At 39.2% G+C, this 26,733-nt stretch overlaps 2 protein-coding genes across 10 annotated transcripts in view; one reads left to right on the top strand and one right to left on the bottom strand.

Annotated features, from left to right (window-relative positions):
• Positions 1 to 13,374, bottom strand: part of LOC125016621 (hemicentin-2-like) — a 91,763-nt gene extending 78,389 nt beyond the window's left edge. For 3 of the 9 annotated variants that reach the window (XM_047599219.1, XM_047599223.1, XM_047599222.1), the window contains exons 1-16: positions 11,095 to 11,534; positions 10,656 to 10,968; positions 10,020 to 10,358; positions 9,582 to 9,893; positions 7,427 to 7,690; positions 7,028 to 7,291; positions 6,629 to 6,892; positions 6,230 to 6,493; positions 5,831 to 6,094; positions 5,433 to 5,696; positions 5,034 to 5,297; positions 4,635 to 4,898; positions 4,236 to 4,499; positions 3,837 to 4,100; positions 3,438 to 3,701; positions 3,039 to 3,302 (exon numbers count right to left, since the gene is read on the bottom strand). In XM_047599219.1, coding sequence (XP_047455175.1) covers positions 3,039 to 3,302; positions 3,438 to 3,701; positions 3,837 to 4,100; positions 4,236 to 4,499; positions 4,635 to 4,898; positions 5,034 to 5,297; positions 5,433 to 5,696; positions 5,831 to 6,094; positions 6,230 to 6,493; positions 6,629 to 6,892; positions 7,028 to 7,291; positions 7,427 to 7,690; positions 9,582 to 9,893; positions 10,020 to 10,329 — 3,790 coding nt within the window. In that variant the 5' untranslated portion in view covers positions 10,330 to 10,358; positions 10,656 to 10,968; positions 11,095 to 11,534. Of the gene's footprint in view, positions 1 to 69; positions 164 to 815; positions 895 to 1,116; positions 1,432 to 3,038; positions 3,303 to 3,437; positions 3,702 to 3,836; positions 4,101 to 4,235; positions 4,500 to 4,634; positions 4,899 to 5,033; positions 5,298 to 5,432; positions 5,697 to 5,830; positions 6,095 to 6,229; positions 6,494 to 6,628; positions 6,893 to 7,027; positions 7,292 to 7,426; positions 7,691 to 9,581; positions 9,894 to 10,019; positions 10,359 to 10,655; positions 10,969 to 11,094; positions 11,535 to 12,965; positions 13,017 to 13,123 lie in introns of those variants that run through there. The other 6 variants (XM_047599227.1, XM_047599220.1, XM_047599224.1 and 3 more) reach the window with 6 other exon arrangements.
• An 8,119-nt stretch (positions 13,375 to 21,493) lies between these two features.
• Positions 21,494 to 26,454, top strand: LOC125016475 (B-cell receptor CD22). Its single transcript, XM_047598983.1, has 8 exons — positions 21,494 to 21,840; positions 22,389 to 22,772; positions 23,180 to 23,491; positions 23,574 to 23,837; positions 24,299 to 24,571; positions 24,824 to 24,926; positions 25,012 to 25,177; positions 25,258 to 26,454. Exons 1-8 carry the CDS (start codon positions 21,798 to 21,800, stop codon positions 25,405 to 25,407), a joined length of 1,695 nt encoding a protein of 564 aa, XP_047454939.1. The 5' UTR covers positions 21,494 to 21,797; the 3' UTR covers positions 25,408 to 26,454.
• The last annotated feature ends 279 nt before the right edge of the window (positions 26,455 to 26,733 follow it).

Genomic DNA, 26,733 nt, shown 5'->3' with positions numbered 1-26,733 from the left:
AGTAAATGTCAGTGACAGAGATACTCTTTGTACCATTGTTTAACTAAATAAAACTCTAATTAAGAGTACCTCATTTCCCTCTCTTATCAGAAGTTGGCTTGGTGCAGTTGTGCTGGTTTCTCCTGTGAGCTGACTCTTACTGTCACGATGATTCTTCTGAGCCCTGAAAAACACAGTACAATGTCCACAATATGGATATGTTTTGACTTTTTGATTTTAAACCTGTGCTTGACACAGTTGATGTATTGCCTTTGGAAAGGACCAGCATATAGTTTGTTGTTATGGATGAAGGCCCGTGCAAAATAAAGGACTGCAAGAGCCAGTAAAAGTGAGTGTTGCAGATGGGATGTCTTCCTCTCTATCATGTCTGCTGCTGTGATCATTTGACTGGTTTATTGCCAGACAATTAGCTGCAGAGTCACTGTAAAATCAGGAAGTTGTTTGCTGAGCTGTTCAATGATTCTTGTTCCACTGTATCATAGTTGTTGGGTCCTTCTTCTCCTCTGGGATCTGTTTACCTGAGGTTCTTTTAAGCTTTTTCCCCATGGGTGTACTTCACTTCAGAAGGATTTATAGTTAGAGACATCTTGAGCATAGTTGTCAGTGTCGCTGATGCAAGTAAACTTATTGTGTACACCTAACCATGTTAGATGTACAGCTTGGCCTCTAGATGACTGTCATTTTGTTGAAGGGTTAACTTTGTCTTCAATACGTAGTTTGTATTGATTTTGTGTAATTTTTCCAATTGGTCTTGTATGAAGTTCACTCTGAGAATCAAGTACTTTGTATACTTCAAAAACATTTTGACATCTTACCTGATGACAAAGAGCAGAACACATACTAGAACCAGTAAAGTGACAGTTGTGGTGATGAACAATATTGACATCAGTTGACCTGGAAACACAAAATTAAATATTAATATAAAGGCATAATTCAGATGGATAATTCTCCTGATGAACTCTGCTTGGGTTGTTATTTCAGACACTGAGATGAATATTGTTAACTAATATACTGTATTTGGTTACTTTACAGTTTTGACAATGAGGTATCTAAGGTTTATCTGTTTTACTTTCACAACTCATTTCACCAGAAAAAGAAGTATACATAGAAACTGACCTTGTCTTTTTGTAGAGCGTTGATCCTCGGGGGTGTTGACACAAAACTGCTGCCTGGCAGATCCCAGAGAGTTGAAGCTGTGACAGAACAAGGTGGAAAGACTCCTCTCCTTTAGTTTGTTGACGGTGATGAAGCTCCTCAGGCCTGTGCCATTTAGAGACCCACTGCTGATTAAAACCTCTCCAGATTGATTGACAGGTCTCCCATCCAAATACCAGTGTAAAGTAGGGGAAGGGTTTCCCACAGTCTCACAGGAACAGTTGACCTCACTTTCAGTTTTGGTACAGTGAGATGAGGCCAGGATCTGTGGAGGAACTGCAATGAAAGTGGAGAGAAGAGCCAAAAGAAGCCATGTCGAGAAAAGTTTACAAATGAAATCAAAAGATTTACTGACAAAATAAGCGTTTCAGTGTTGAACCTAAGTTTTACAGAAACTGATTCAGACATAAATTCCCTGTGTAAGTCTCAGGCTTTTGACAGACCTGTCTAAATCACAATATAATGATCAACTGTATGTGCTGTATGTTGAGTGACTGATAAAAGCTGATATCTGGTAGCTTCAAAACAGTCAAAAACATGTCACCATGGATTTTTATTACAACACATAGATCGATGGATTTAACCATTTTATACAAAACTTTCTTTTCAGCTAATAAAATGTTAATATAAAAAATAATGAAATCCATCATTAGATTTCATTCAATATGATGTGGATATAACTAGAAAATTCTATCTGGGAAATTTTGAAAAGGCTACGAGGGGCTAATGCCGGGGTTGGAAATAGGTGGGAAACAGGGATCATGGGAGTTAGTACAGTTAGCCTATATTTAGCACAATTAGCTTACGGTTGGCACAGTTAACCCACAGTTAGCACACTTAACCCACATTTAGCACAGTTAACTTACAGTTAGCACACTTAACCCACATTTAGCACAGGTAGCTTACAGTTAGTACAGTTAGCCTACATTTAGCACAGTTAAACCACATGTAGCACAGTTAGCCTGTGTGTGAGAGAGTAATGTGCGCTTTCGTGTGTATGTTTGTTCGTCCTGCTACGCTTCCTGTGTGTATCTGTAACTGTAACAGAAAGTTACCTGTGTGTTTGTGTGTACATGTATATGTGTGTGTGTGTGTTATTGTAATAACATAAAGTTACCTGTGTGTGCATGTGTGTATTGTTGTAACATGTGTGGGACACAGTGATCACAGGGATTAACAGCAGAGGCATTAAGATGAGTCCCTGATTAATGTCTCAGCTGTGGCCCAGAGCTGCGGCTCAGGGGTTGCCGTGATAACCCAAGGTGGTCGTCAATGACGACAGAAGCTTGCGGAGCTGGGACACAGAAAAGAGCTAGATTTCCCCCCTTTTCGCTGGTCTCACATTTTGGCTTACTGTGACAAAACGGTAGCTCCTATCAGAAAAACAAGCAGACCGTGGGTGTCATAAGACCTTCCTGAAGACTTTGATATGTTGTTTGTCCTTCTACAGTAAATATTTTGGACACACTCGCAAGTTAAAAACAAAGGTTCCTTCTCCTTCTCTCAGAAAATCTTTACATTGGAGTGAATGGAGAGCAGACAGGTACTTTACCGCGAACGGAGGCTCACAGTTTAAATTCTGTACGTCTCACTGCTTTACCGAGCACATTGTGAGAGACACAACAAGTTTGTCAACAACAGTGGAAAAAAAGTCATGTGTCTAGTGTGTTTTTTTTTTTTTTTTTTGGCTGTCCCATTCATCTTCAATGGGAATTTCGTATTTAGGAAAGAAAAGTTATACCACACCGATCCTGATCAAGCCATGCTGTAGGGGCTAGACCTTAGGCGAAGCCCCGTAGCCCTACTTATATGAATATCAATAAAGGTTATTACATAAACACATCCTGTTTTCTGAAACATGAAACTTTGTTTTTAATACATACACTGAACATCTATTTGTGTGTTGGTGGATCGTCCAACTCCAAGATCATTCTCAGTTTTGCAGAAAAAAGGACTGCTGACTTTAGAGGCTTCAATTGTTAAAATGTGTCCAGTCCCAATGAAAGTCTCCTGGTCTCCATCATTTCTGTACCAGGTGTAGCTCCTTACTGCTGGGTTGGCAGTACTACTGCAGGTCAGAGTCACATTTCTGTTCTCTGGTACTGGACCAGAGGGACTGACGGACACTGTGGTGTCTTTAGGTGGATCTGAACAATGAGGAACAACAATTATATGTTAATAGTACATATTGGGTAAACTTCTGGGACTTAAGGATTTTAATACTGGAAGTTGGACTCAATAAAGGATACGTAAATCAATTAAGTGTGAAATTTAATCCATACACTGAATATCTATTTGTGTGTTGGTGGATCGTCCAACTCCAAGATCATTCTCAGTTTTGCAGAAAAAAGGACTGCTGACTTTAGAGGCTTCAATCTTTAAAATGTTTCCAGTCCCAATGAAAGTCTCCTGGTCTCCATCAGTTCTGTACCAGGTGTAGCTCCTTACTGCTGGGTTGGCAGTACTACTACAGGTCAGAGTCACATTTCTGTTCTCTGGTACTGGACCAGAGGGACTGACGGACACTGTGGTGTCTTTAGGTGGATCTGAACAACGAGGAACAATAATTATATGTTAAGAGTACATATTGAGTAAACTTCTGGGACTTAAGGATTTTAATACTGGAAGTTGGACTCAATAAAGGATATGTAAATCAGTTAAGTGTGAAATTTAATCCATACACTGAACATCTATTTGTGTGTTGGTGGATCGTCCAACTCCAAGATCATTCTCAGTTTTGCAGAAAAAAGGACTGTTGACTTTAGAGGCTTCAATCTTTAAAATGTTTCCAGTCCCAATGAAAGTCTCCTGGTCTCCATCAGTTCTGTACCAGGTGTAGTTCCTTACTGTTGGGTTGGCAGTACTACTGCAGGTCAGAGTCACATTTCTGTTCTCTGGTACTGGACCAGAGGGACTGACGGACACTGTGGTGTCTTTAGGTGGATCTGAACAATGAGGAACAATAATTATATGTTAATAGTACATATTGGGTAAACTTCTGGGACTTAAGGATTTTAATACTGGAAGCTGTACTCAATAAATGATATGTAAATCAGTTAAGGGTGAAATTTAATACATACACTGAACATCTATTTGTGTGTTGGTGGATCGTCCAACTCCAAGATCATTCTCAGTTTTGCAGAAAAAAGGACTGCTGACTTTAGAGGCTTCAATCTTTAAAATGTGTCCAGTCCCAATAAAAGTCTCCTGGTCTCCATCAGTTCTGTACCAGGTGTAGCTCCTTACTGCTGGGTTGGCAGTACTACTACAGGTCAGAGTCACATTTCTGTTCTCTGGTACTGGACCAGAGGGACTGACGGACACTGTGGTGTCTTTAGGTGGATCTGAACAATGAGGAACAATAATTATATGTTAAGAGTACATATTGAGTAAACTTCTGGGACTTAAGGATTTTAATACTGGAAGTTGGACTCAATAAAGGATATGTAAATCAGTTAAGTGTGAAATTTAATCCATACACTGAACATCTATTTGTGTGTTGGTGGATCGTCCAACTCCAAGATCATTCTCAGTTTTGCAGAAAAAAGGACTGCTGACTTTAGAGGCTTCAATCTTTAAAATGTGTCCAGTCCCAATGAAAGTCTCCTGGTCTCCATCAGTTCTGTACCAGGTGTAGCTCCTTGCTGCTGGGTTGGCAGTACTACTGCAGGTCAGAGTCACATTTCTGTTCTCTGGTACTGGACCAGAGGGACTGACGGACACTGTGGTGTCTTTAGGTGGATCTGAACAACGAGGAACAATAATTATATGTTAAGAGTACATATTGAGTAAACTTCTTGGACTTAAGGATTTTAATACTGGAAGTTGGACTCAATAAAGGATATGTAAATCAGTTAAGTGTGAAATTTAATCCATACACTGAACATCTATTTGTATGTTGGTGGATCGTCCAACTCCAAGATCATTCTCAGTTTTGCAGATAAAAGGACTGTTGACTTTAGAGGCTTCAATCTTTAAAATGTTTCCAGTCCCAATGAAAGTCTCCTGGTCTCCATCATTTCTGTACCAGGTGTAGCTCCTTACTGCTGGGTTGGCAGTACTACTACAGGCCAGAGTCACATTTCTGTTCTCTGGTACTGGACCAGAGGGACTGACGGACACTGTGGTGTCTTTAGGTGGATCTGAACAATGAGGAACAATAATTATATGTTAATAGTACATATTGGGTAAACTTCTGGGACTTAAGGATTTTAATACTGGAAGTTGTACTCAATAAATGATATGTAAGTCAGTTAAGGGTGAAATTTAATCCATACACTGAACATCTATTTGTGTGTTGGTGGATCGTCCAACTCCAAGATCATTCTCAGTTTTGCAGAAAAAAGGACTGCTGACTTTAGAGGCTTCAATCTTTAAAATGTGTCCAGTCCCAATAAAAGTCTCCTGGTCTCCATCAGTTCTGTACCAGGTGTAGCTCCTTACTGCTGGGTTGGCAGTACTACTACAGGTCAGAGTCACATTTCTGTTCTCTGGTACTGGACCAGAGGGACTGACGGACACTGTGGTGTCTTTAGGTGGATCTGAACAATGAGGAACAATAATTATATGTTAAGAGTACATATTGAGTAAACTTCTGGGACTTAAGGATTTTAATACTGGAAGTTGGACTCAATAAAGGATATGTAATCACTTAAGTGTGAAATTTAATCCATACACTGAACATCTATTTGTGTGTTGGTGGATCGTCCAACTCCAAGATCATTCTCAGTTTTGCAGAAAAAAGGACTGCTGACTTTAGAGGCTTCAATCTTTAAAATGTTTCCAGTCCCAATGAAAGTCTCCTGGTCTCCATCAGTTCTGTACCAGGTGTAGCTCCTTACTGCTGGGTTGGCAGTACTACTGCAGGTCAGAGTCACATTTCTGTTCTCTGGTACTGGACCAGAGGGACTGACGGACACTGTGGTGTCTTTAGGTGGATCTGAACAACGAGGAACAATAATTATATGTTAAGAGTACATATTGAGTAAACTTCTTGGACTTAAGGATTTTAATACTGGAAGTTGGACTCAATAAATGATATGTAAATCAGTTAAGTGTGAAATTTAATCCATACACTGAACATCTATTTGTGTGTTGGTGGATCGTCCAACTCCAAGATCATTCTCAGTTTTGCAGAAAAAAGGACTGCTGACTTTAGAGGCTTCAATCATTAAAATGTGTCCAGTCCCAATAAAAGTCCCCTGGTCTCCATCAGTTCTGTACCAGGTGTAGTTCCTTACTGCTGGGTTGGCAGTACTACTACAGGTCAGAGTCACATTTCTGTTCTCTGGTACTGGACCAGAGGGACTGACGGACACTGTGGTGTCTTTAGGTGGATCTGAACAATGAGGAACAACAATTATATGTTAATAGTACATATTGGGTAAACTTCTGGGACTTAAGGATTTTAATACTGGAAGTTGAACTCAATAAAGGATATGTAAATCACTTAAGTGTGAAATTTAATCCATACACTCAACATCTATTTGTGTGTTGGTGGATCGTCCAACTCCAAGATCATTCTCAGTTTTGCAGAAAAAAGGACTGCTGACTTTAGAGGCTTCAATCTTTAAAATGTGTCCAGTCCCAATGAAAGTCTCCTGGTCTCCATCAGTTCTGTACCAGGTGTAGTTCCTTACTGCTGGGTTGGCAGTACTACTGCAGGTCAGAGTCACATTTCTGTTCTCTGGTACTGGACCAGAGGGACTAACGGACAATATGGTGTCTTTAGGTGGATCTGAACAATGAGGAACAAGACGTATATATTATTAGTATATATTGGGTAAACTTGTGGGATCTAAGGATTTGAATACTTGAATTTGGCCTCCAGTTCAAATATGTGAAACAGATAAATGAGAAATGTAATCCATACACTGAACATCTATTTGTGTGTTGGTGGATCGTCCAACTCCAAGATCATTCTCAGTTTTGCAGAAAAAAGGACTGCTGACTTTAGAGGCTCCAATCTTTAAAATGTGTCCAGTCCCAATGAAAGTCTCCTGGTCTCCATCATTTCTGTACCAGGTGTAGCTCCTTACTGCTGGATTGGCAGTACTACTACAGGTCAGAGTCACATTTCTGTTCTCTGGTACTGGACCAGAGGGACTGACGGACACTGTGGTGTCTTTAGGTGGATCTGAACAATGAGGAACAATAATTATATGTTAATAGTACATATTGAGTAAACTTCTGGGACTTAAGGATTTTAATACTGGAAGTTGGACTCAATACAGGATACGTAAATCAATTAAGTGTGAAATTTAATCCATACACTGAACATCTATTTGTGTGTTGGTGGATCGTCCAACTCCAAGATCATTCTCAGTTTTGCAGAAAAAAGGACTGTTGACTTTAGAGGCTTCAATCTTTAAAATGTTTCCAGTCCCAATGAATGTCTCCTGGTCTCCATCAGTTGTGTACCAGGTGTAGCTCCTTACTGCTGGGTTGGCAGTACTACTGCAGGTCAGAGTCATATTTATGTTCTCTGGTACTGGACCAGAGGGACTGACGGACACTGTGGTGTCTTTAGGTGGATCTGAAAAGTGAGGACAAAACATATATATTATTAGTATATATTGAGTAAACTTCTGGGATCTAAGGATTTTAATATTTGAAGTTGGCTTCCATAAAGAATATGTGGCATGCAGACTGCTTCTACAAACATTTGTGAAAGAATGTGTCGCTCTCAGGAACTCAGTGAATTCCAGTGTGGTACTGTGATAGGATCCCACCTGTGCAACATGTTCAGTTATAAAATTTCTTGGCTGCTAAAATTCCAGAGTCAACTGTCATTCACATCATAACAAAGGGGAAGCAAACGTCAAGTCAACAAGTGTAATGCAAAGCCACAGATTATGGTGTGGGCTTGTTTTTCCGGAGCGGGGCTTGTCCCATTAGTTCCAGTGAAAGGAACTCTGAATGCTCCAGCATACAAAGAGATTTTGATTTGAGACTTGAACAGTTTGGAGATGACTCCTTCTTTTTCCAAAATGACTGGACTCCTGTGCACAACACAAGGCCCATATAGACACTGATGAGTGAATTTGGTGTGGAAGAACTTGACTGGCCTGCACAGAGTCCTGACCTCAACCTGACAGAACCCCTTTGGGATGAATTGGAGCGGAGACTATGAGCCAGACCTTCTCAACCAACATCAGTGTCTGAATTCACAAATGTGCTTCTGGAAAAATGATCAAAAATTCCCACAAACACAATCCTAAACCTTGTGGAAAGCCTTCCCAGAAGATTTGAAGCTGTTAAAACTGCAAAGGGTGAGTCCATGTCATATTAAACCCTACACAGCAAACCCGAAGTCTTTTTGCAGCGGTGAGCCACAGAAACTTTACTCATCAAGCTGTTACTAACCACTCGAACACCTCCTTAATGAGTTAGAGGTTAGCATGCATGCCTGGCCTCACTGTAACATAGAAAGTGAGTAACGGCAGTAAATGGTACGTTTGGCTCGACGTTTTGGCTGAGTGAGACGAGTCATGCACTTTATTGTTACTAGCTAGCATGCAAAGGGGTGCTAACACTACTTACATACACTGTGCCTTACCATTGCTTGTTCTAATGTTTATGGTGCAAGTTTGAAAATAAATGTTTCTAAACTGCCAAACATGACCTCCTTTTTATTTTAGTAAAGTTTATTTTCCAAGTATTTTTTGTAGAATTATATAAGAATTATATTGACACCTTTTAAGTGTTATGGGGGTAACACTTGTGTAGTTAACAATAGTAGAGAGTTAATTGCTAACACTACATAAAAGTGTTAAAAAAACTAACACTGGTTGGTGTTAGACAGTGTGTTAAATTTAACTACAACAAGAGTCAAATTTACACTAACTTAGTGTAAAGGTACCAACACTCGAAAAAGTGTTAAATTAACACTCTGAGGTGTGGACCCATATAGACACTTTAAAAGCGTTAAGATCAACTCTTACAGTGTTAATTTGGGTATGCTGATTTTACTGTGTATGGATTAAGAGTGGGATGCCACTTAAGTTTGTATAAAGCAGGTGAGCGAATACTTTTGTTGATAAAGCTATATGTATGGCTACATATTTTAGAGCATTAAAAGTCTGACAGTTCTTGAAGGACCATGAATTAAACAGTGTAGTGGACACAGGAGACACTGCAGTCTGGAGGAGACAGTTCAGTTCAGAGACTGAAATTCATCTCCATCTACATGGAGGTAGTTTGTTCCCAAAGACACAGATTCAACCTGGGGCTGCTCCTGACCATCGTTGGTACTGAGTTAATCTATTGATCAAACATTCCCAACACCATTTTCTAGAATCAGACGCCATCTTTCTATAACCTGTTTATTCACAGTAACAAAGAGAATTCAATTAAAACTGTTTTAAAACTAAATGATTATTAGTTAAAGTGCTACTGATGAGTTTTAATGTTATAAATGAACTCACATGAAACAGTAAGTGCTGAAGTTTTACTGCTGCTTGATTGATTGCTGCCATCTTGTTTCCTGTAGAGAGCAGTGCAGGAGATTTTCCATCCATGATGGAGGTGAGAAGCAGTGAAGGTCAGAACAGAGGTCTGGACTTTAGTTTTGTCCTGATTCTCCTGCAGTGTCTCCTGACTGTCACCCAGTCTGGGGCTCCATGTCAGAGTTGGAGGATGAGACAGACAGGGAGCTGGAGCAGAGCACGTCACACTCACTGAGGTTCCCTCCTCCACCTCCAGTGTGGACGGAGTCAGAGTGGGTGATGGAGGATCAGCTGGTAGGAAGGAACAGTTCAACCAGTCAATAAATAATCATTGATGATTCATTTGTAGTAAATCTACAGCTGCATGAAACTAAATCATTTAAAAGACAAAACACAACAATAGATTTAATAATTTACCTTTGGTCACTATATTGATTAAGTCATTATTGAAGTCCCATTTCAAGACATTTTCACATTCCAGTCTGAATAAATATGTGTCATCAGAAACCATGTTGTTCAGGGTTGTGGTGCAGTCTTTGTCTGTCAGTGCTCCAATCAATTCTCCATTTGTTCTAGTTTTACTATCAAACACAACTTCATTATTACTTCTCTTCTTCCACATTGCTTTACATGTCTGATCTAAATACGTCTTATATGTTCTATCTATGTGAAAGGAGCAGGGAATGGTCACACAGGATCCTCTCAGAACCTCTATAGTCTGCAGCATATTGACTCTCCACGGTTCACACTGGACACCTGAAACACAAACACACAGTTTCTAAAGAAGAAAAGGAAACAGTAGTTCTCAGCAGCAGTGTAGTGGTAATGACTGATACTGACTCTCTACAAAGTGATCACTGTTCCCAGATTTATAATTATTATTTAATAATCTGTCAGGTATTTTAATGATTCATTGTTAAATGTAAACAGCGAAGAAAATCCAACTTTAAGATATATAAATATATATTCATTTGGACGTCAGCAGTCCAATTATAATATTATCATATATGATGTTATTATTTTAGAGTTTTAGTGGAAGACAAAGTAACTCACAGGAAACATCAGCTGTTAAACTTGTGGTAACAGATGCATCAGGGCTGCCATCTTGTTTCCTGTAGAGAGCAGTGCAGGAGATTTTCTGTCCATGATGGAGCTGAGAAGCAGTGAAGGTCAGAACAGAGGTCTGGACTTTAGTTTTGTCCTGATTCTCCTGCAGTGTCTCCTGACTGTCACCCAGTCTGGGGCTCCATGTCAGAGTTGGAGGATGAGACAGACAGGGAGCTGGAGCAGAGCACGTCACACTCACTGAGGTTCCCTCCTTCCACCTCCAGTGTGGACGGAGTCAGAGTGGGTGATGGAGGATCAGCTGGTAGGAAGGAACAGTTCAACCAGTCAATAAATAATCATTGATGATTCATTTGTAGTAAATCTACAGCTGCATGAAACTAAATCATTTAAAAGACAAAACACAACAATAGATATAATAATTTACCTTTGGTCACTATATTGATTAAGTCATTACTGAAGTCCCATTTCAAGGCATTTTCACATTCCAGTCTGAATAAATATGTATTATCAGAAACCATGTTGTTCAGGGTTGTGGTGCAGTCTCTGTCTGTCAGTTTTCCAATTAATTCTCCATTTGTTTTAGTTTTACTATCAAACACAACTTCATCATTACTTCTCTTCTTCCACACTGCTTTACATTTCTGATCTAAATTAGTTTATATGTTCTATCTATAGTAAAGGAGCAGGGGATGGTCACACAGGATCCTCTCAGAGCCTCTATAGTCTGCAGCATATTGACTTTCCACGGTTCACACTGGACACCTGAAACACAAACACACAGTTTCTAAAGAAGAAAAGGAAACAGTAGTTCTCAGCAGCAGTGTAGTGGTAATGACTGATACTGACTCTCTACAAAGTGATCACTGTTACCAGATTATAATATTTAAAATTTCAGGTATTTTAATGATTCATGTTAGTAAGCGAGAAAATCCACTTAGATTTAATATATTTCATTGGACTCACAGTCCATATAATTACATATAGATGTTATTATTTAGAGTTTAGTGAACAAGTAACTTCACAGGAACATCACTTTAAATTGTGTAACAGTGCACGCTGCATCTTTTCTGAAGAGACAGTGCAGAGATTTTTGTCATGTGAGCTAGAAGCATGAGTCGAACAGAGCTGGATTGTTTGTCGATTCTGCAGTGTCTCCTGCTGTCACCAGGGCCATGCGGAGAAACAACAGGAGTGGAGCAGAGCACGTCACCACTGAGTTCTCTTCCCTCCAGTGTGCGTCAGAGTGGGTGATGAGGATCATGTGGAAGAACGTTCAACATAATGAATACATGATGATTATTGTAGTAAATCTACAGCTCATGAACTAAATCATTTAAAACACACACACATAGTATAAATTTACTTGGTCACTAATGATAAGTCATACTGAAGTCCATCAAAGGGATTTCACATCATCTGATAATTGTATATCAGGAAACCATGTTTCAGGTGTGGCAGTCTCTTCTGTCAGTTCCATATTCCCTTTGTTTGTTATATCAACACAACTTTTACTCTCTTCATGCTTACTTTGACTAAATGGTTTATTGCTGTCTATTCAAAGGGCAGGGTATGTCAACAGGATCCTCAGGCTCTATAGTCTGCAGCATATTGACTTTCCACGGTTACACGACACTGAACAAACACACGTTTCTAGAGAAGGATACATATTCTCGCAGCATGTAGTGTAATGAGATACTGTTCTACAAATGATCATGTTACATGTTCAGTTATTTAATCTTTACATAATAAATCTTCATTTATTTGTATTTAGACAATGTCTTGAAGATGTTTTCAACATTGACACACTGGTAAAATTGTACAACACAGAGTTTTGTAATTTGAATCATTTCCAAGCCAGTGTTAATGGACTTGACTCACCTGCAGCAACAGCAATAAGGAAAGTAAGTCAGCCATTTGTTGTCAGAAGTTGTTTAAGAGCTGGAGTTACACTGAAACGTTTGTTCATTTCTTCTATTAGCGTTAAAAGACATTTAGAGAATTTTTCTATATATTGTATTTAAGTAAATATTACAAAGTATTATTGTTTTAAAAATGACACAACAAAGTATTGTTTTTCAACAATCTGAATTTTTCCATGATTGTAACAGTTTCATTATTATTGATATGTTAATTAAGTACATTTCAGTTAAATTAAATTAAGCTATTGTTCCACATTTCATGTATTTCATGTTTCTGACAGACTCGGCAGCAACAGTCTCCAAACTGTTCTGTCAAATAAAGGCTCAAAAAGCCCCAAAAAAATATTTAAAGAAAAAAAGAAAGAAAAAATCTCACCTCTTCCAGTGGAACTGTTTGACCTTTTTCTTTGACTTCAAGCTTGTAAATCTGACAATTGATCCCATTAAATCAAATGATCATTGAACATCTTATTAAGCTTCTATTAATTGATAATTGATAAACAGTTATTCTACATTAAAGACACAATAACTTACATTTTCATGAGGTCTGTAGAAAAGCCAGCTTCCTCAGAAAGGGAGGTTACACTTTGAAGTGTTTAAGAACTGACTAAAAAATGAGGAACTCACAGAGAAACCAATGAGAGAGAGAGTGAGATGTTATGTACTTGTTATCAGAAATGTATTTCACCAGGACCACCCTTTTTTCTCACCTTGAAGCTGCTGGAGACATTCAGTTCTCTCAGAAATGATGTTCAGAGAAGAATCTTTGACTTTGTTGCAGAAGTTAAACTGATAGTAGCTCTGAGATGTTTCCATTATTTTATAATCCAGACTCATTCTTTATGGGAGTAGACACAAACTTGTTTTTGAGCTGAAGCTTCTACAATGATACAGTCTGTCAGGCCATCATTCAGAATGTAACAGGCAGATATATCAGTCAGAGAGAAAAACCCAGCCCAACCAGCGATGGCTCGCAACTTTTCCTCCACACTCAGCAACGCTGTTGCTTACCGCTGCTACTTGGGTGTGGGTGTGAAGTTGTTGTGTGTGTGTGACTTGTGTGTAAACTGAACACTGCCTCCGATTGGCTTATCATGAGAGCTTACTCCACCTTAGCCAATCATCATCACCAAAGCATTTGTCTTGCCCTCTCTCCTCTCCTCGTCAAAAAAACAAAAGAAAAAAAAAACAGCTCTGCAGCTCCCGTGGCTGAGAGCCTAGTCTGATGCCAACAGACAGCTTTAGTTTATAATGCACCCCATTTAATTTTCAGTAACGGAAACGGCATTATAATGGAAATAGTAATTAGTCAGATCACCCGTTACTGAAAAAAATAACACTGTTAGTAACACGGTTTATTTTAATGCCGTTATTCCCATCATTGCTGATTGGTAAGATGCCATGTCAGTGAATTTCATGATTTTTAATTGTATAAAAAGTGGATTTGTGTGTTTGAAGTTGTTGACCTTGGAATATTTCTCTTTTCTGCAGGCCAGTAATTGAATGTAATGAAGTTTTGTACGTATTTCCCGAAACCTCAGCACAGTGATATAAAGACTAGTGAACAGTAATGTGTGCAGAGAGAATTATGATCCAGTAATAATTGTTTTGCTTTTTAAATAACAGCAATGCTTCTTGAAACTTTGGACTGTACATATTTGATATGTGGTTTCCAGCTTAACCTGTCATCTACTGATTGATTTTCACTTTCAACACCATCACCATTTTTTTTTTTACTGAAAATTATTCAGTTTGTGTCTGAAATGAAAGCATGGAATAAATAAGCAATTTGAGTTGAAAAAGAAATCATGGAATCAATTTATAGACCAAAATGTATTCTAAACTTGACTCATCAAAGTAGCCACCTTTGGCAGATATAACAGCTGAACACACTCATGGCATTCTTTCTACAATAGAAATCAAATATTCTTCAGAAAGTTCTTCCCAAGTCTGTTGCAGAAGTTTCCATAAATGTGTGGCACTTGTAGGTTGTTTGGCTTTGACTCTTCTGTCCAGTTAATCCCAAACCAGCTCGATGGGGTTTAAGTCTTTAGACCGTGGCCTGGCCACTACATGTTTTCAAGCTTACCATCTTGCTCTTTTTTCCTGAGGTAGTTTTGGCATAGCTTGGACTTGTGTTTTGGGTCATTATCTTGCTGTAGGAGGAACCTCTGACCAACTAGGCGCATACCAGAGGGTATTGCATGGCGCTGCACAATGCTGTGGTAGCTGTTTTGGTTCAGGGTGACACTCACTCTGTACAAGTCATAGAACCTGGATCCAGCAAAACAGCCCCAGACCATCACACTTCCTCCTCCATGTTTGACAGTTGATGTCACACATCAACTGTTGAACCATCCTCTCGCCTACTCGACAGCGTACAAAGATCCTGCGTGATGAACCGAAGATTTGAAATTTTAAATCATCAATCCATAATACCTTCTTCCGGTCTTCAGTAGTCCAATGGCGGTGTTTTGTGGCCCAGGAGAGCCTCTTTGTCTTATTGTGACATCTTAGCAATGGCTTTCTTGCTGCAACTCGTCCTGTCAAACCTGCAGCTCGAAGTCTTCTCTTCACAGTTGAAACTGAGACTCGCTTACTACGACTACTATTAAGCTGTGCTTGAAGCTGTTGTCCTGTGAGCCGCCTATCATGCAAGCTGTTAACGCTCAGAAACTCGTCCTCAGATTCAGTTGTGGCTTTGGGTCTGCCAGACCGCTTCCTGTCACAGTTTCCCTCAGTTTCTGAGCCTTTTGATGGTGAAGAAAACTGTACTCACTGATACCTTGTCTTTCTTTGCAACTTCCCTGTAGGAAAGACCTACATTTTTAAGTGTGATAATGGTCCGTCTCTCTTCCATTGTTAATTGCCCTTTTCTCACCATTTTTGTAGCAACACACTACTTTCTGCAGTACAATACTGTTTACCTGATGCTCATGAGGGTCTGGTACCACACTGTGTTCCAACACTGCTTTTATGCAGACAGAGGGGGTTGTAAGTCATCCAGAAAAGTTGGAACATCTGTAGGAATTAGTAGCAGCAGCATTCAAGGCTGATTCAACCTTCATTGCTGCAGAACAGCTATAAATTGTTAACCCACTTCATGTTCCCTGAAAAAGGCCTTTTTGTACAATTCTGAAATGTACATTATTTTTCAGTTTTGGGTAACCAAACCTTTTTTTTTTAACCTCTAGCTGTTCAGTACTTACCTTTGTAGTGTTTCAAGCTAATCATCGGGCTTGCATGACTTGAATTGCAATAAATAACTGGAAAAATTAGGGTGTTTTTTCATTTCTTCATGTATAACTGTTTCCACTTGTTTTATGTTTCCTCCAGTACCAAAAATATTTGTGTCATCAGCAAAATGAACAAATTTGAATCACCTAGATACTTTACACTCATTAATATACAAGATAAATGGTTTGGGGCCCAATACTGACCCCTGGGGGACGCCACAAGCAATGTCCAAATGTCCAGAGCAGTGATTACCCAACTTCACAAATAGTTTTCACCCTTTCAAGTAATTCTTTATCCAGTCTAATCCCAGTCCCATTATATCATGTTGCATGCTTTTTGTTGTCTAATGCATCTTTGATTTCCTCAACTGATTCTGTTATAGCCTGTGATTGATCTGTTAAGCCTAAACCCATACTGACTTTCAGAATATATTTTTGTTTAAAAGCTTTTCCAGTATTTTTGAGAGTTGGGATATTTTTGCCCTTTTTTACTGTGATAATTTTCCTCTGCTGCTTTCAGAAACACTGAGTGGGGATTACTGTCTATTTAGACTCCATCCGACCTTGGATTTGGATGTTTTTTGCTAGTTCAGGACAACATCTACAAATCAATGTTTAAAACTGCTTGCCACCTCATCCATATCACAATTTTCAATATCATTTATGACAAAATGTTTAGGCAGATTGTTTTTTTAGCACCATCTCTAATATTATTGTTTAGTATATTCCATATTCCCTTCATATTTTTTCTATTATCCTCTAATTTAGTTTTGTAGTATTCGTTACTGCTTAATCTTATAGTATTAGTTAACCTATTCTTGTATATTTTGTATTTATCATCTGCATCTTCTGTTCTCTTTATGAAATTCTTAGTCATTTTTTTCATTTTACAGGCATTTCTTAAACCTTTACTCAACTGTGGAAAGCTCTTGATTTATTCTGTTCCTTAACCCTCCCGTTATGTTCATTTGGCAGGAACAACAATGATGTTCCCGGGTCAATTTGACCCATGCATGTTTAATTTTCCAAAATATAACCAAAAAATAAATAAATAAATAAATCCTAATAAGCATTGTTAGCCTTTCATTGCTAACTCTATTCTAACAATATTTAATGTAATGGTGTTTTATGTTCCTTTTTACAGTTCGCAAAAGAGACCATAACACTGACAACTAAGGAAAACAACAACCCAGGGTGCATGTGTGGCAAAGGAACATTTATTTACAAATTATTTACAAATAAAGGTTTTCTGCAATGTGGAGTGAAGGAAGAGCTATTAAATAAATGAATCAAAGCATAACAAAAAAAGCCTGTCTTATCAATATCTGAATGTGAAAACCAAAAGAAACAAAATGCCTGCCTATCTTATCTAAAACTGGGGCTTAAACTAAACTTAACTAGTGCAGTAACAGTGTAACCTATGTGAGAATAGAGTGTATAGGGTACCCCAGGCTTACCTAAGCTCTACCTTCCCACCATGAACCTCTAAACTCATTCAACAGTAGGGTCCATCAAGCACAAGGACAAGAGACGTGAAGCGAGAGCAAGAGAGGGTCCCAAGGAGTTGGAGGACATTTAAATAGCTTCCCGTGTCTCTGATTGGTCAGCCAGTCAGAGGAGCGAGCCAATAAAATCTCATTTCTGGAGCTCACGGGTGGCAGTAAATCTTCTAATATCCACCTGCAGGAAAAGAGGGAGACACACACACACACACGCACACACACACAAATACAGACACACACACACACACCTTCCACTCTTGACACATAACAGTGTGCCTTACCTCTCACAGGTAATGGTTCATTTAGGAAAATTCACTTGTTTTTAATAAAAAAAAATAAAAAAATTGATTCATATTCGAATTTGTTTTGATGTTTTTACACGTTATTACTTGCCTAACCAATAAAACACAATAGTTGTACTTGGAAACATAATGTTTAAATTTTGTTTTACTTACATGAACCAGAACCAGAACTGAACAAAATAATGACCGATATGAATAAGTATTACCAAATAACGCAAAATGTAGTTTTTAAATGCTGTTTTTAAGGAAAAATCCAAACCTACATGGCCCTCTCTGAAGCAGTCAGTGCGTTTACATGCAGAGCTTATTGGAGCTATGCTCAAAATTCGGCTTTCTCACGACAGTCCTTGTCCCAGTTTACATGCAGTGCTGTTCTCCTATTCCACACTAGGTGGCGATACGTGTCTTTTCAGCAGGTTAATACCACATCAATGCCACCCAATTTTCGGTTGACCTATTACGTGATGTATTAAAAAACAGTCATTCATGCAGCAGGCTGGCATTTCAAACAACAACCAGACAGATAATAGTACATTTTTTAATCTCAATTCAATTCAATTCAATTCAGTTCAATTCAATTTTATTTATAAAGCGCATTTCACGCACAAGGCAGACTCAATGTGCTTTACAAGAGGTATATATAGTTACAGTACAAACAGTTACATAAAAATCAGTTTGGAATCAATTGAAAGGTATAGGTGCAAGTAAACAATCATATGTATGCCATTTTCACCACATACACACTTAAACTCACACAACCACACACGCACAGACAGACACACAACCACGCACGCACGCACGCACGCACGCACGCACACAGCTCAGCAGAATGCTGTTGAAAAAAGATCTGAATCTGTTTTGAAAGATGGCTACTGATGTGACATGTCTAACTGTGTCAGGCAAGGTGTCTCATTTTTGTGGGGCATATACACTAAAAGCTGCCTCCCCTTCTTTGGATCTGGTGTGAGGGATGAGTAAATTGCCACTGCCTGTTGACCGAAGTGTTCTTGCTGGGGTGTAAGTGATGAGCATATCTGTGATGTACTGAGGTGCAAGACCATGTAGTGCTTTATAAACCAGGAGCAGTAATTTATATTGGTTCTTGTTCTAACAGGTAACCAGTGCAAAGATTTAAGAACGGGTGTGATGTGTTGATATTTTTAGGTACCAGTGAGAATACGTGCAGCTGCATTTTGAATTAGTTGTAACCTCTGAATACTTGAATTCGGGAGCCCAGTGAATAAACCATTACAGTAATCTAATCAACTTGTTATTACTGCGTGGATTAATTTTTACGAGTCTGATTTTGACAGAAAGACCCTCAATTTGGAGATATTTTTGAGATGATAAAAAGATGATCTTGTAATGTGATTGATATGACTTCTGAAATTTAGATTGCTGTTGATAATTACACCCAGATTCCTTGCTTCAGTTCTGCTATCAAGAGAGAGAGAGTTGAGATGTGCTGCGATTTTCAATCTCTGAGCATGTGCACCAAAGATGATTATTTCTGTTTTGTCTTTGTTTAGTTGTAAAAAGTTTTCTGACATCCACTGATTAATATATTTGATACACTGAGTGAGGGATATTATGGGTGATAGGTCATCTGGGTGTAATGAAATGTAAAGTTGCGAATCATCTGCATAATTATGGTAACTAAGATTATGTTTGCGTATGACATGAGAGAGTGGTAGCATGTAGAGACTGAATAGCAGTGGTCCAAGAATTGCCCCACATGTAATGTTCATTTTGTTTGAATTGAATTCACCAATGGAGACATAAAACTGCCGATCATAAAGGTAGGTTCTGAACCAATTTAGAACTGGGCCAGACAAGCCAACCCACCTTTCAAGCCTTTCCAGTAAAATTTTGTGGTCAACGGTGTCAAATGCAAAGCTAAGATCAAGTAGAACAAGAATAGAGATTTTTTTGGAGTCTGTGTTTATACATAGATCATTTAAAACTTTAATATGTGCCCTTTCTGTGCTATGGTGGGGATGAAAACTAGACTGATAAGTGTCTAAAAGGCTATTTGAGGCCAGATAATTCTTGAGCTGAATGTGAACTGTTTTTTCAAGTATTTTGCTAAGGAATGGTAAGTTGGAGATGGGCCTGTAATTTGCAATGACATTTTGATCCAGATTGTTCTTCTTCAGAAGTGGTTTGATGACAGCTGGTTTTAGTGATGTGGGAAATGTACCTGACTGAAGAGACCAGTTAATGACATGTAGAACCTCTGGTGCTAGGGAGTTAAAGACAGTTTTGAAAAATGCAGTTGGGAGAGGATCCAGGCAGCAGGTCGGGGACCTGAGCTGACCAACAATATTGTCAAGTTCTGTCAGATCTAAACAGTTAAAGTGAGACATGACACAGGTGGAGTTCCTGGAGAAAGGAATGGTGAGTTCAGTGCTAGATTTAAGGGGACTAATGTTTTGTCTAATAGAAATTATATTGTTATTAAAGAAAGAAGTAAATTGATCACATTTTTCTGAGGACATCATTTCAGAGTCATTTCAAGTCTCTCAACGGTGGAGAAAAGCACTTTATTATTATTTATATTTTCAGTGATAATTTTAGAAAAGAATGACTGTCTAGCCTGTTTGATTGCTTTGTTATAGTCGTTCAGTTTATTCTTATAAATGTCATTGTGAACCTGAAGTCTTGTCTTTCTCCACTGTCGCTCTGCCTGACGACACTTTCTCTTTAAGCATCTGATGTCCACTCCATTTCTCCAGGGAACGTTTTGTTTTTTTACATATTTAGTTTTGAGTGGTGCAATTTTGTCAAAGACACTTTGTATTTTTGAGTTGAAGTTGTCCACAAAGTCCCCAGTTGAAGATATTGTGGATAGCAACATCTCTTTTACATTCTTCTGAAAGCTTTTGATAGTATTGTCATTAATTATGCGTCTTTTGAGTGTTATGTTGTACAGGGAAAGCAGAAACATCAAAATAAATGCAACAGTGATCAGAAAAAGCTACATCCACTACAAGAGGTATTGTAATGTTAAGTCCTTTTGAGATGACAAGGTCAAGAGTATGTCCTTTATTATGGGTGGGTCTGCGGACATGTTGAAAGAGGTCAAATGCCTCTAGCAGACTATTAAAGCTTATGGCATCTGGATCAGTTGTGAATGTTAAAGTCACCAGATATAATAGGACGGTCATAACCAGTGGAAACTTTAGATAATAGCTGAGAAAAATCTTCCAGAAATCCACATTTGGATTTTGGTGGACGGTAAACAGTAATTATTAAAACTGTAGATTTGCAGTGTACTGACAAGGCAAGGTATTCAAATGATATGAATTCACCAAGGTGGACTTCCTTACATTTGTTACGTTATGCAAAGAACATTTACAACATATTTGGCTGTGGCTCAGTAGTACATAGTATATAGTACATAGTATAGGTAGAGTGAGTTGTTCACGTGTCCTTGAGCAAGACACTAAAACCCCTGGCAGTAGTGTGTGAATGTGTGTGTGCTTGTGTGAGATGCGTCTGCGCTTTGTGTGCCGTTAGATAGAAAGCCCTTAACCGAAAGCAAGTGGAATATGTGAATATCCAACAGTCTCAGAGAAAAACACTTTAACCCAGTCATTTCTGTTTTAGCTTGCACATTTTTCCCTTTGTTTTCCTGTACGTTACCAAATACCAGCTTACACTGGAAATGTTTATTAAGGAGCAGTAAATCAACTATATGCAGATACCATGAATCTGTTTTTTCCAGTCATTTTGCAGTTGCTATCATCCTGTCTGGGTGTCGGTTTGGCTGGTCTGTGTGGACAAAGGGAATCAGAATTGAGCATATTTAGTTGTTGGAGCTTTTGAGGAAATAGCCAACAGCATGAGAATGACTCACTCATTGTCATGTGTTCGGTTCACAGATTGTTGCTGAGGTCTTTCTTTCCCTTGCCAACTATTTTTATTTTCACCACCTGAGCAGTCTTTTAGATCTTATGTATGTAAATACGAACACAACTATTAACGACCGCATGGCTCACGAGCCAAACTCCGCTGGGTGTAATATACAGTAGGTAATGGTAATGGAAGTGTGAGAAGTGGAATCCATGTGAAGTCATATCACTGACACAGTGAAACACTCCAACTTCCCCTCTTTGTCCCTCTGGTCATCCTTCCCTGTCTGTGCCGGCAGAGCAGGATCGCAGTCATGCATGTGGACACTGTCTTTCTAGTGTGTCCTCTGATTCTCGGTAAGTACTTCAGTCTGTTACTTCTATATTTCAATGCAGTTTTATTCATTTTTTTTTTTTATCTTTTTACTCATATAATATGTGTTTAAAGAATTATATATATATTTTTTTTATCTAATATGACTTTGTCTGATACCAGTGAAATCACAAACTTAGCAGCAGTTAGAGATGTGAAACATTTTGACTGCCTGTTTCCCATAGAATAGATATGGAATATGCTTAATGGAGAATTTCATGACAGGAATGTTTCTTTTTATTTATTTGATTGTTTAATTAACTTTTTTCCCTACGTGGTTGATGTCACTGAAAATAAATGTGCAAAAAAATAATTTTAAAAAAAGTAAGTCAAATTTTGTGATTTAGCCACAGATGGAAAAAAAGAGAGCTAAAAGTTCAGTTGCCCTCTTCCTTTTTCTAAATATACATCTGTTGCGAAATCATTTGGTGGCAGCAACACAAACTGTGCAGCTCTAGAGTTGTAGACAAGTCCCCTTGAATGATGTACATCCTTCCCAGTAGATGATTTTATGTTCTCATCACAACAACAGCCCTGTGGAGGGGGGTCCAGGCCGTCTCTCCTGTACCCTCAGTCCCTGGCCGTGTTCAAGCTCTGGCGGGCTCCTGCGTGGTGATCCCCTGCTCCTTCACTCCTCTCAGGGGGAGGAAGGAGAGGATGGACGTGCGGCTGAGGTTCAGAGGTGGTAGCAGTATTTTTCCTCTTCGGAGCACTGCTTTTAACAGCCAGGACAGAGATCAAGTCAGCAGGGACTTCTTGGGCCGGACTTCCCTCTTTGGCCGGATCGCAGACGGAGACTGCTCAGTGAAGATCGACAGGATCAGGCAGGATGACCCGCAGGCGTATGAGATGGCTCTAAAGAAAGGTGAAGACTTACTCTGGGGGAAGCCAAGGAGCTTCACTCTGGAAGTTATTGGTGAGTGGGAGAGACGACGTTCTTACTCTTTCCATCATTGAAATATTTTGTTTTATTTTTTTGGACTATTAAACAGTTAGATTAAATGTTTGTTTCTGAGCCATTATAACAACCAAATATAAGATATTGAGTGTAAGTACAGTTGTGGAATAAATGGCTAACTTAATGTATTCATAAAGAAATATTTTTATAGACTGCCCTCCATGTTTCTTCAGGAAACAAAATGTCATAAACAGATAAAATAAGAAAGTAAAACATGACATAAGAGTGAAATGAATTACTGGGGAAGATGGATTTTAATAGCTTCTACTTAACAATAACCTTTGTATGAGATTCCAATTTTGTACAATTATTCAGTCTTTTGTATAATCACACATGGTGATGATAGAGATTTTCCTCCCTGACAGACACTCCTGAGCCACCCGTCATCAGCGGCATGTTGTCGGCCACAGAGGGACAGACAGTCACTCTGAACTGTTCCGTCAGCTATCACTGTCCCTCCAAACCTCCCGCCCTGGAGTGGAGGTGGGAGAGAGGAGCCCTGCTGAACAGCACTGAGCTCGGAGAAGTTCAGACACTCTACCCAGATCCGCACAGACGGATGCTACTGGCCTCTCTGTCCTTCACTGTGTCCCACCGGGTGAAACCCAGGCTCAGTTGTGAGGTCAACTACTCAGGAGCCCAACCATTAGCCACTATTAGGGATCTGCATGTGACTTGTAAGCATAGTTTCAATAGTGTCTATGTGTTTCTTGTGCTCAGTTTACAATAAATATTACAATACCTTTTTCCTTCTCTTAGTTCCACCAAAAGATGTGAAGGTTCAGGTGCACTCCTTGGAAGTGCAGGAGGGGGGCAGCGTTTTGCTGATGTGCTCTTGTAAAGCTGATCCTCCGGCGTCAGAGTACCGCTGGTCCTACACTCAGCACGGCCACACTGTGCACCTACGGCAGCGAACACACACGGTCCGGTTGTTCAACGTGACCCGAGATATGAGGGTCCGCTGCTCAGCTCAGAACATGATTGGTCGAGGAGAGTCCCGGCCCATGCCGCTTAATATTCAATGTAATTGTACCTCAATTGCCTTACACATTTTTGGATCATTTGTACACGCACACTTTGTGTTGCTTTTTAAGACAGTACTTCACTGCCCTCTCTTGTTAGAATGAAGACTCTGTGAAATGGTTGATCTCATAACCCCCAAATTACATATACTGTAGAGACAAGGTTTACAGATGGTAGGAAGTAGATGTGATTACTGCTGCAAGAAGCCAGCCATGTGTTAAGACACACAAACTGACTGCTTCCTATGGTTTCAGATTAGCAACATAGTCATCTAATTAGTAAAAATAAATATATTTGTCATATTTCAGACGTCTTAGTCTTAATGCCATCTTTTCACATTGTACATGTTAAAAGCTTAACAAAATATTTGCAAAAAACAACACAGCGAAACAAAGGTACAGTATAAAAAGGCATAAATTGTTCCATATAAAATGTAAAAGCACGTCTTCTCTCTCCCCCAGATAAGCCAGCCATCTTCCACCTCTCCTCCAACTGCACTGTGGAGAACTCTGTGTTGCTGTGCCACTGTTCGGTCAACTCCAACCCCAAACCTGCCGTCACCTGGAGCGTCAATGGCACTCCTCCGCCGCACGATTACAACATGTCGGCAACATCAGAGCCCAACATGCTGACGGCCACTCTGAGAGGCCGCATGGACAAACCTCAGAGGGTGATCTGCTTCGCTTTCAACGCGCTGGGGAACGACTCTCTGATTTTGCTGCAGGGGAACGAGGGTGTGTTCAAAGCACTGTTGTTTTTTTTTCCTCACACTAACAAAGACAAATCTTGTTTATTCGCTCTGATGTGGTGCGGGCACTGAAACATCTGTGCAACTTGCCTGCAGCTTAAAAACGGATGAGAGTGAATTTGTAAAGAAACCCTTATGATGCTATCATTTTCTAGAACCAGGTTGACAGCATGGCATGTTGACAAAGCTTTCACAGATAATCTTAGAAAGTGAACTTTGTCTTGTGTTAAACTTACAGAAACACCTACTTTGCTGTGGTTGGTTCTTCCTGCTGTGGCCGTCTGCATGCTCATATCCCTTCTCTGTCTTCTTGTCTACTACTGCCGAAAGAGAAGCAGAAAGTATGTGAAGCACGTCTACCCTTTTACTTGAATTTCATCACACTTGCTCTTTGTGAAGCTCACTCACCTGTCGTGCTCCTTTCAGACGTGTCCTGAGGAGACGTCCTGCTGTGTACTCTGGAGGACTGGGAATTTATCAAGACAGGATGCCCCTCTACATTAACTGCACAGAAGTCACTCATATTTACTCCAATGGCAGCTATCAACTCGTGTACCAGAACTGCACGCCTCTTTTTGTCCGCACTAAACAGGTGACTGTTTAACTTTGACACTACATAATGTCAGAAATCTCTGTATTTTAAGATTAGCAACATCTGTCTTCCCTTTTCAGATTCCTGCAATGGGTAGAAGAGGTGGGGAGAGAAGAAGAGGTGGAGATGGTGGAGGAGCGGACAGGGGAGCTAGTCCGGTCAGAGCAACAAGAGAGGTGCAAGGTTCTGCTGCCGACGCAGATACGGCCATCTACCTGGAAATCCTCTGAATTTCGGGTCGCGTTAAACTCCCATCATCAGCTCTCACTCAACATTAGATTCATTCTACTGGTGGCTTTCTATGTGTATATAGCTCACAGGTTGTTGGCAGCCATTAGTGTTTCACAACTGTGCACATTGTTCCCTTGAAGAGCAAGAGGTGATCTGTTCTTCTCCTAATCTGCATATTGAACAATTTCTGTAACTGAGTGTTGGGCTTGGTGAAGAAACATGGAGCTTAAGCTGTGTTATGCTAACCCTAACCCACAACGTTACATCAGTGATGGCTCTGTTCGGTAAAACATTGCCAGAAGGTTTTAACAGTGGCAAGGAAGCCACATAAAGTACTAGGTCTTTAACACCTAATGAAAACTGAGATATGTGTATAAAACTGCCATCTGCTGTAAGGGATAAAAAAATATAGGAACAAATGAAGAATAAAAGAAAGTAAATATTACTGCTAATATATATCCCTATACATACATCCCTAGATCCATCCCTATTCATTCATCCAAAAATGACCAGTCATAGTAATTTCCAAGACAGATATGGATTTTACTTGAATAGTGGTTCAAATTACTTAGCTCCACTAGTGCTCATAAAGTACATTTATTTACTGATGTGTATTTCCTTTAGCGTACTGTATATTGCTGTATATAACTTTCTTATCTTGGTTTATTGAAATGTTCTGCTTAGTTTTACTCTTGTATGTCTGTACATATGTAGCTTTGATTTATGGTCCTTTTGTGTATTTCTCTCCTCTCCTCTCCTTTTTTTTTTTATTTTATTATTATTTTTTTTTTTGCCAGGCTTGCCTTTAGTGCAAATGCAACACATTCTGTTTCCCATAGACATCAGCAAAGCTATCTGACACAAGGCACTAAAAGACTATGAATAGAATCAACAGAGCGATAAACCATTCTGGCTTCTTTTCTTGAAAATCTGCTTTGAAAAATATTTGTGTACTAACAGGAAAGTGCTTATGACTGTATAGTGGAAATCCCCAAGATTGGAAAATATTAACTAAATAACACAATAAAAAAACGAAATGGAAACTATATCATAAACGTTGAGTTATACAGGATTTGATGTTTTTTGCACTGGTAATACAAAATAATACACATTGTTACCAAATGGAGGTGACAAACCCGAGAAAACACACTGATTAAATCGTAGGAGAAGAAAGCAAAGCTCTGTAGCACTTCAAGTTGAGATGGGTTAAATACCCCTGATATTAAGAAGGGACCAGATTTCATTGAATTATTGGGCAAACCTAAGAGGACATGAGGGAAATTATCCAGGTCAGAATATACTCAAACCATGCCAAGAGAAAGAAA

The sequence above is a fragment of the Mugil cephalus genome, chromosome 11 (genome assembly GCF_022458985.1).
Source record: "Mugil cephalus isolate CIBA_MC_2020 chromosome 11, CIBA_Mcephalus_1.1, whole genome shotgun sequence".
Classification (NCBI taxonomy): domain Eukaryota; kingdom Metazoa; phylum Chordata; class Actinopteri; order Mugiliformes; family Mugilidae; genus Mugil; species Mugil cephalus.
This window is presented reverse-complemented; position numbering and strand designations above follow the sequence as displayed.

Coding starts and splice junctions, on each gene's coding strand:
- LOC125016475 (XM_047598983.1), top strand. CDS start 21,798: ATGCATGTGGACACTGTCTTTCTAGTGTGTCCTCTGATTCTCG. Junction 23,838..24,298: donor CATGCCGCTTAATATTCAAT/GTAATTGTACCT, acceptor TCTCTCCCCCAG/ATAAGCCAGCCATCTTCCAC. Junction 25,178..25,257: donor TTTTTGTCCGCACTAAACAG/GTGACTGTTTAA, acceptor TTCCCTTTTCAG/ATTCCTGCAATGGGTAGAAG.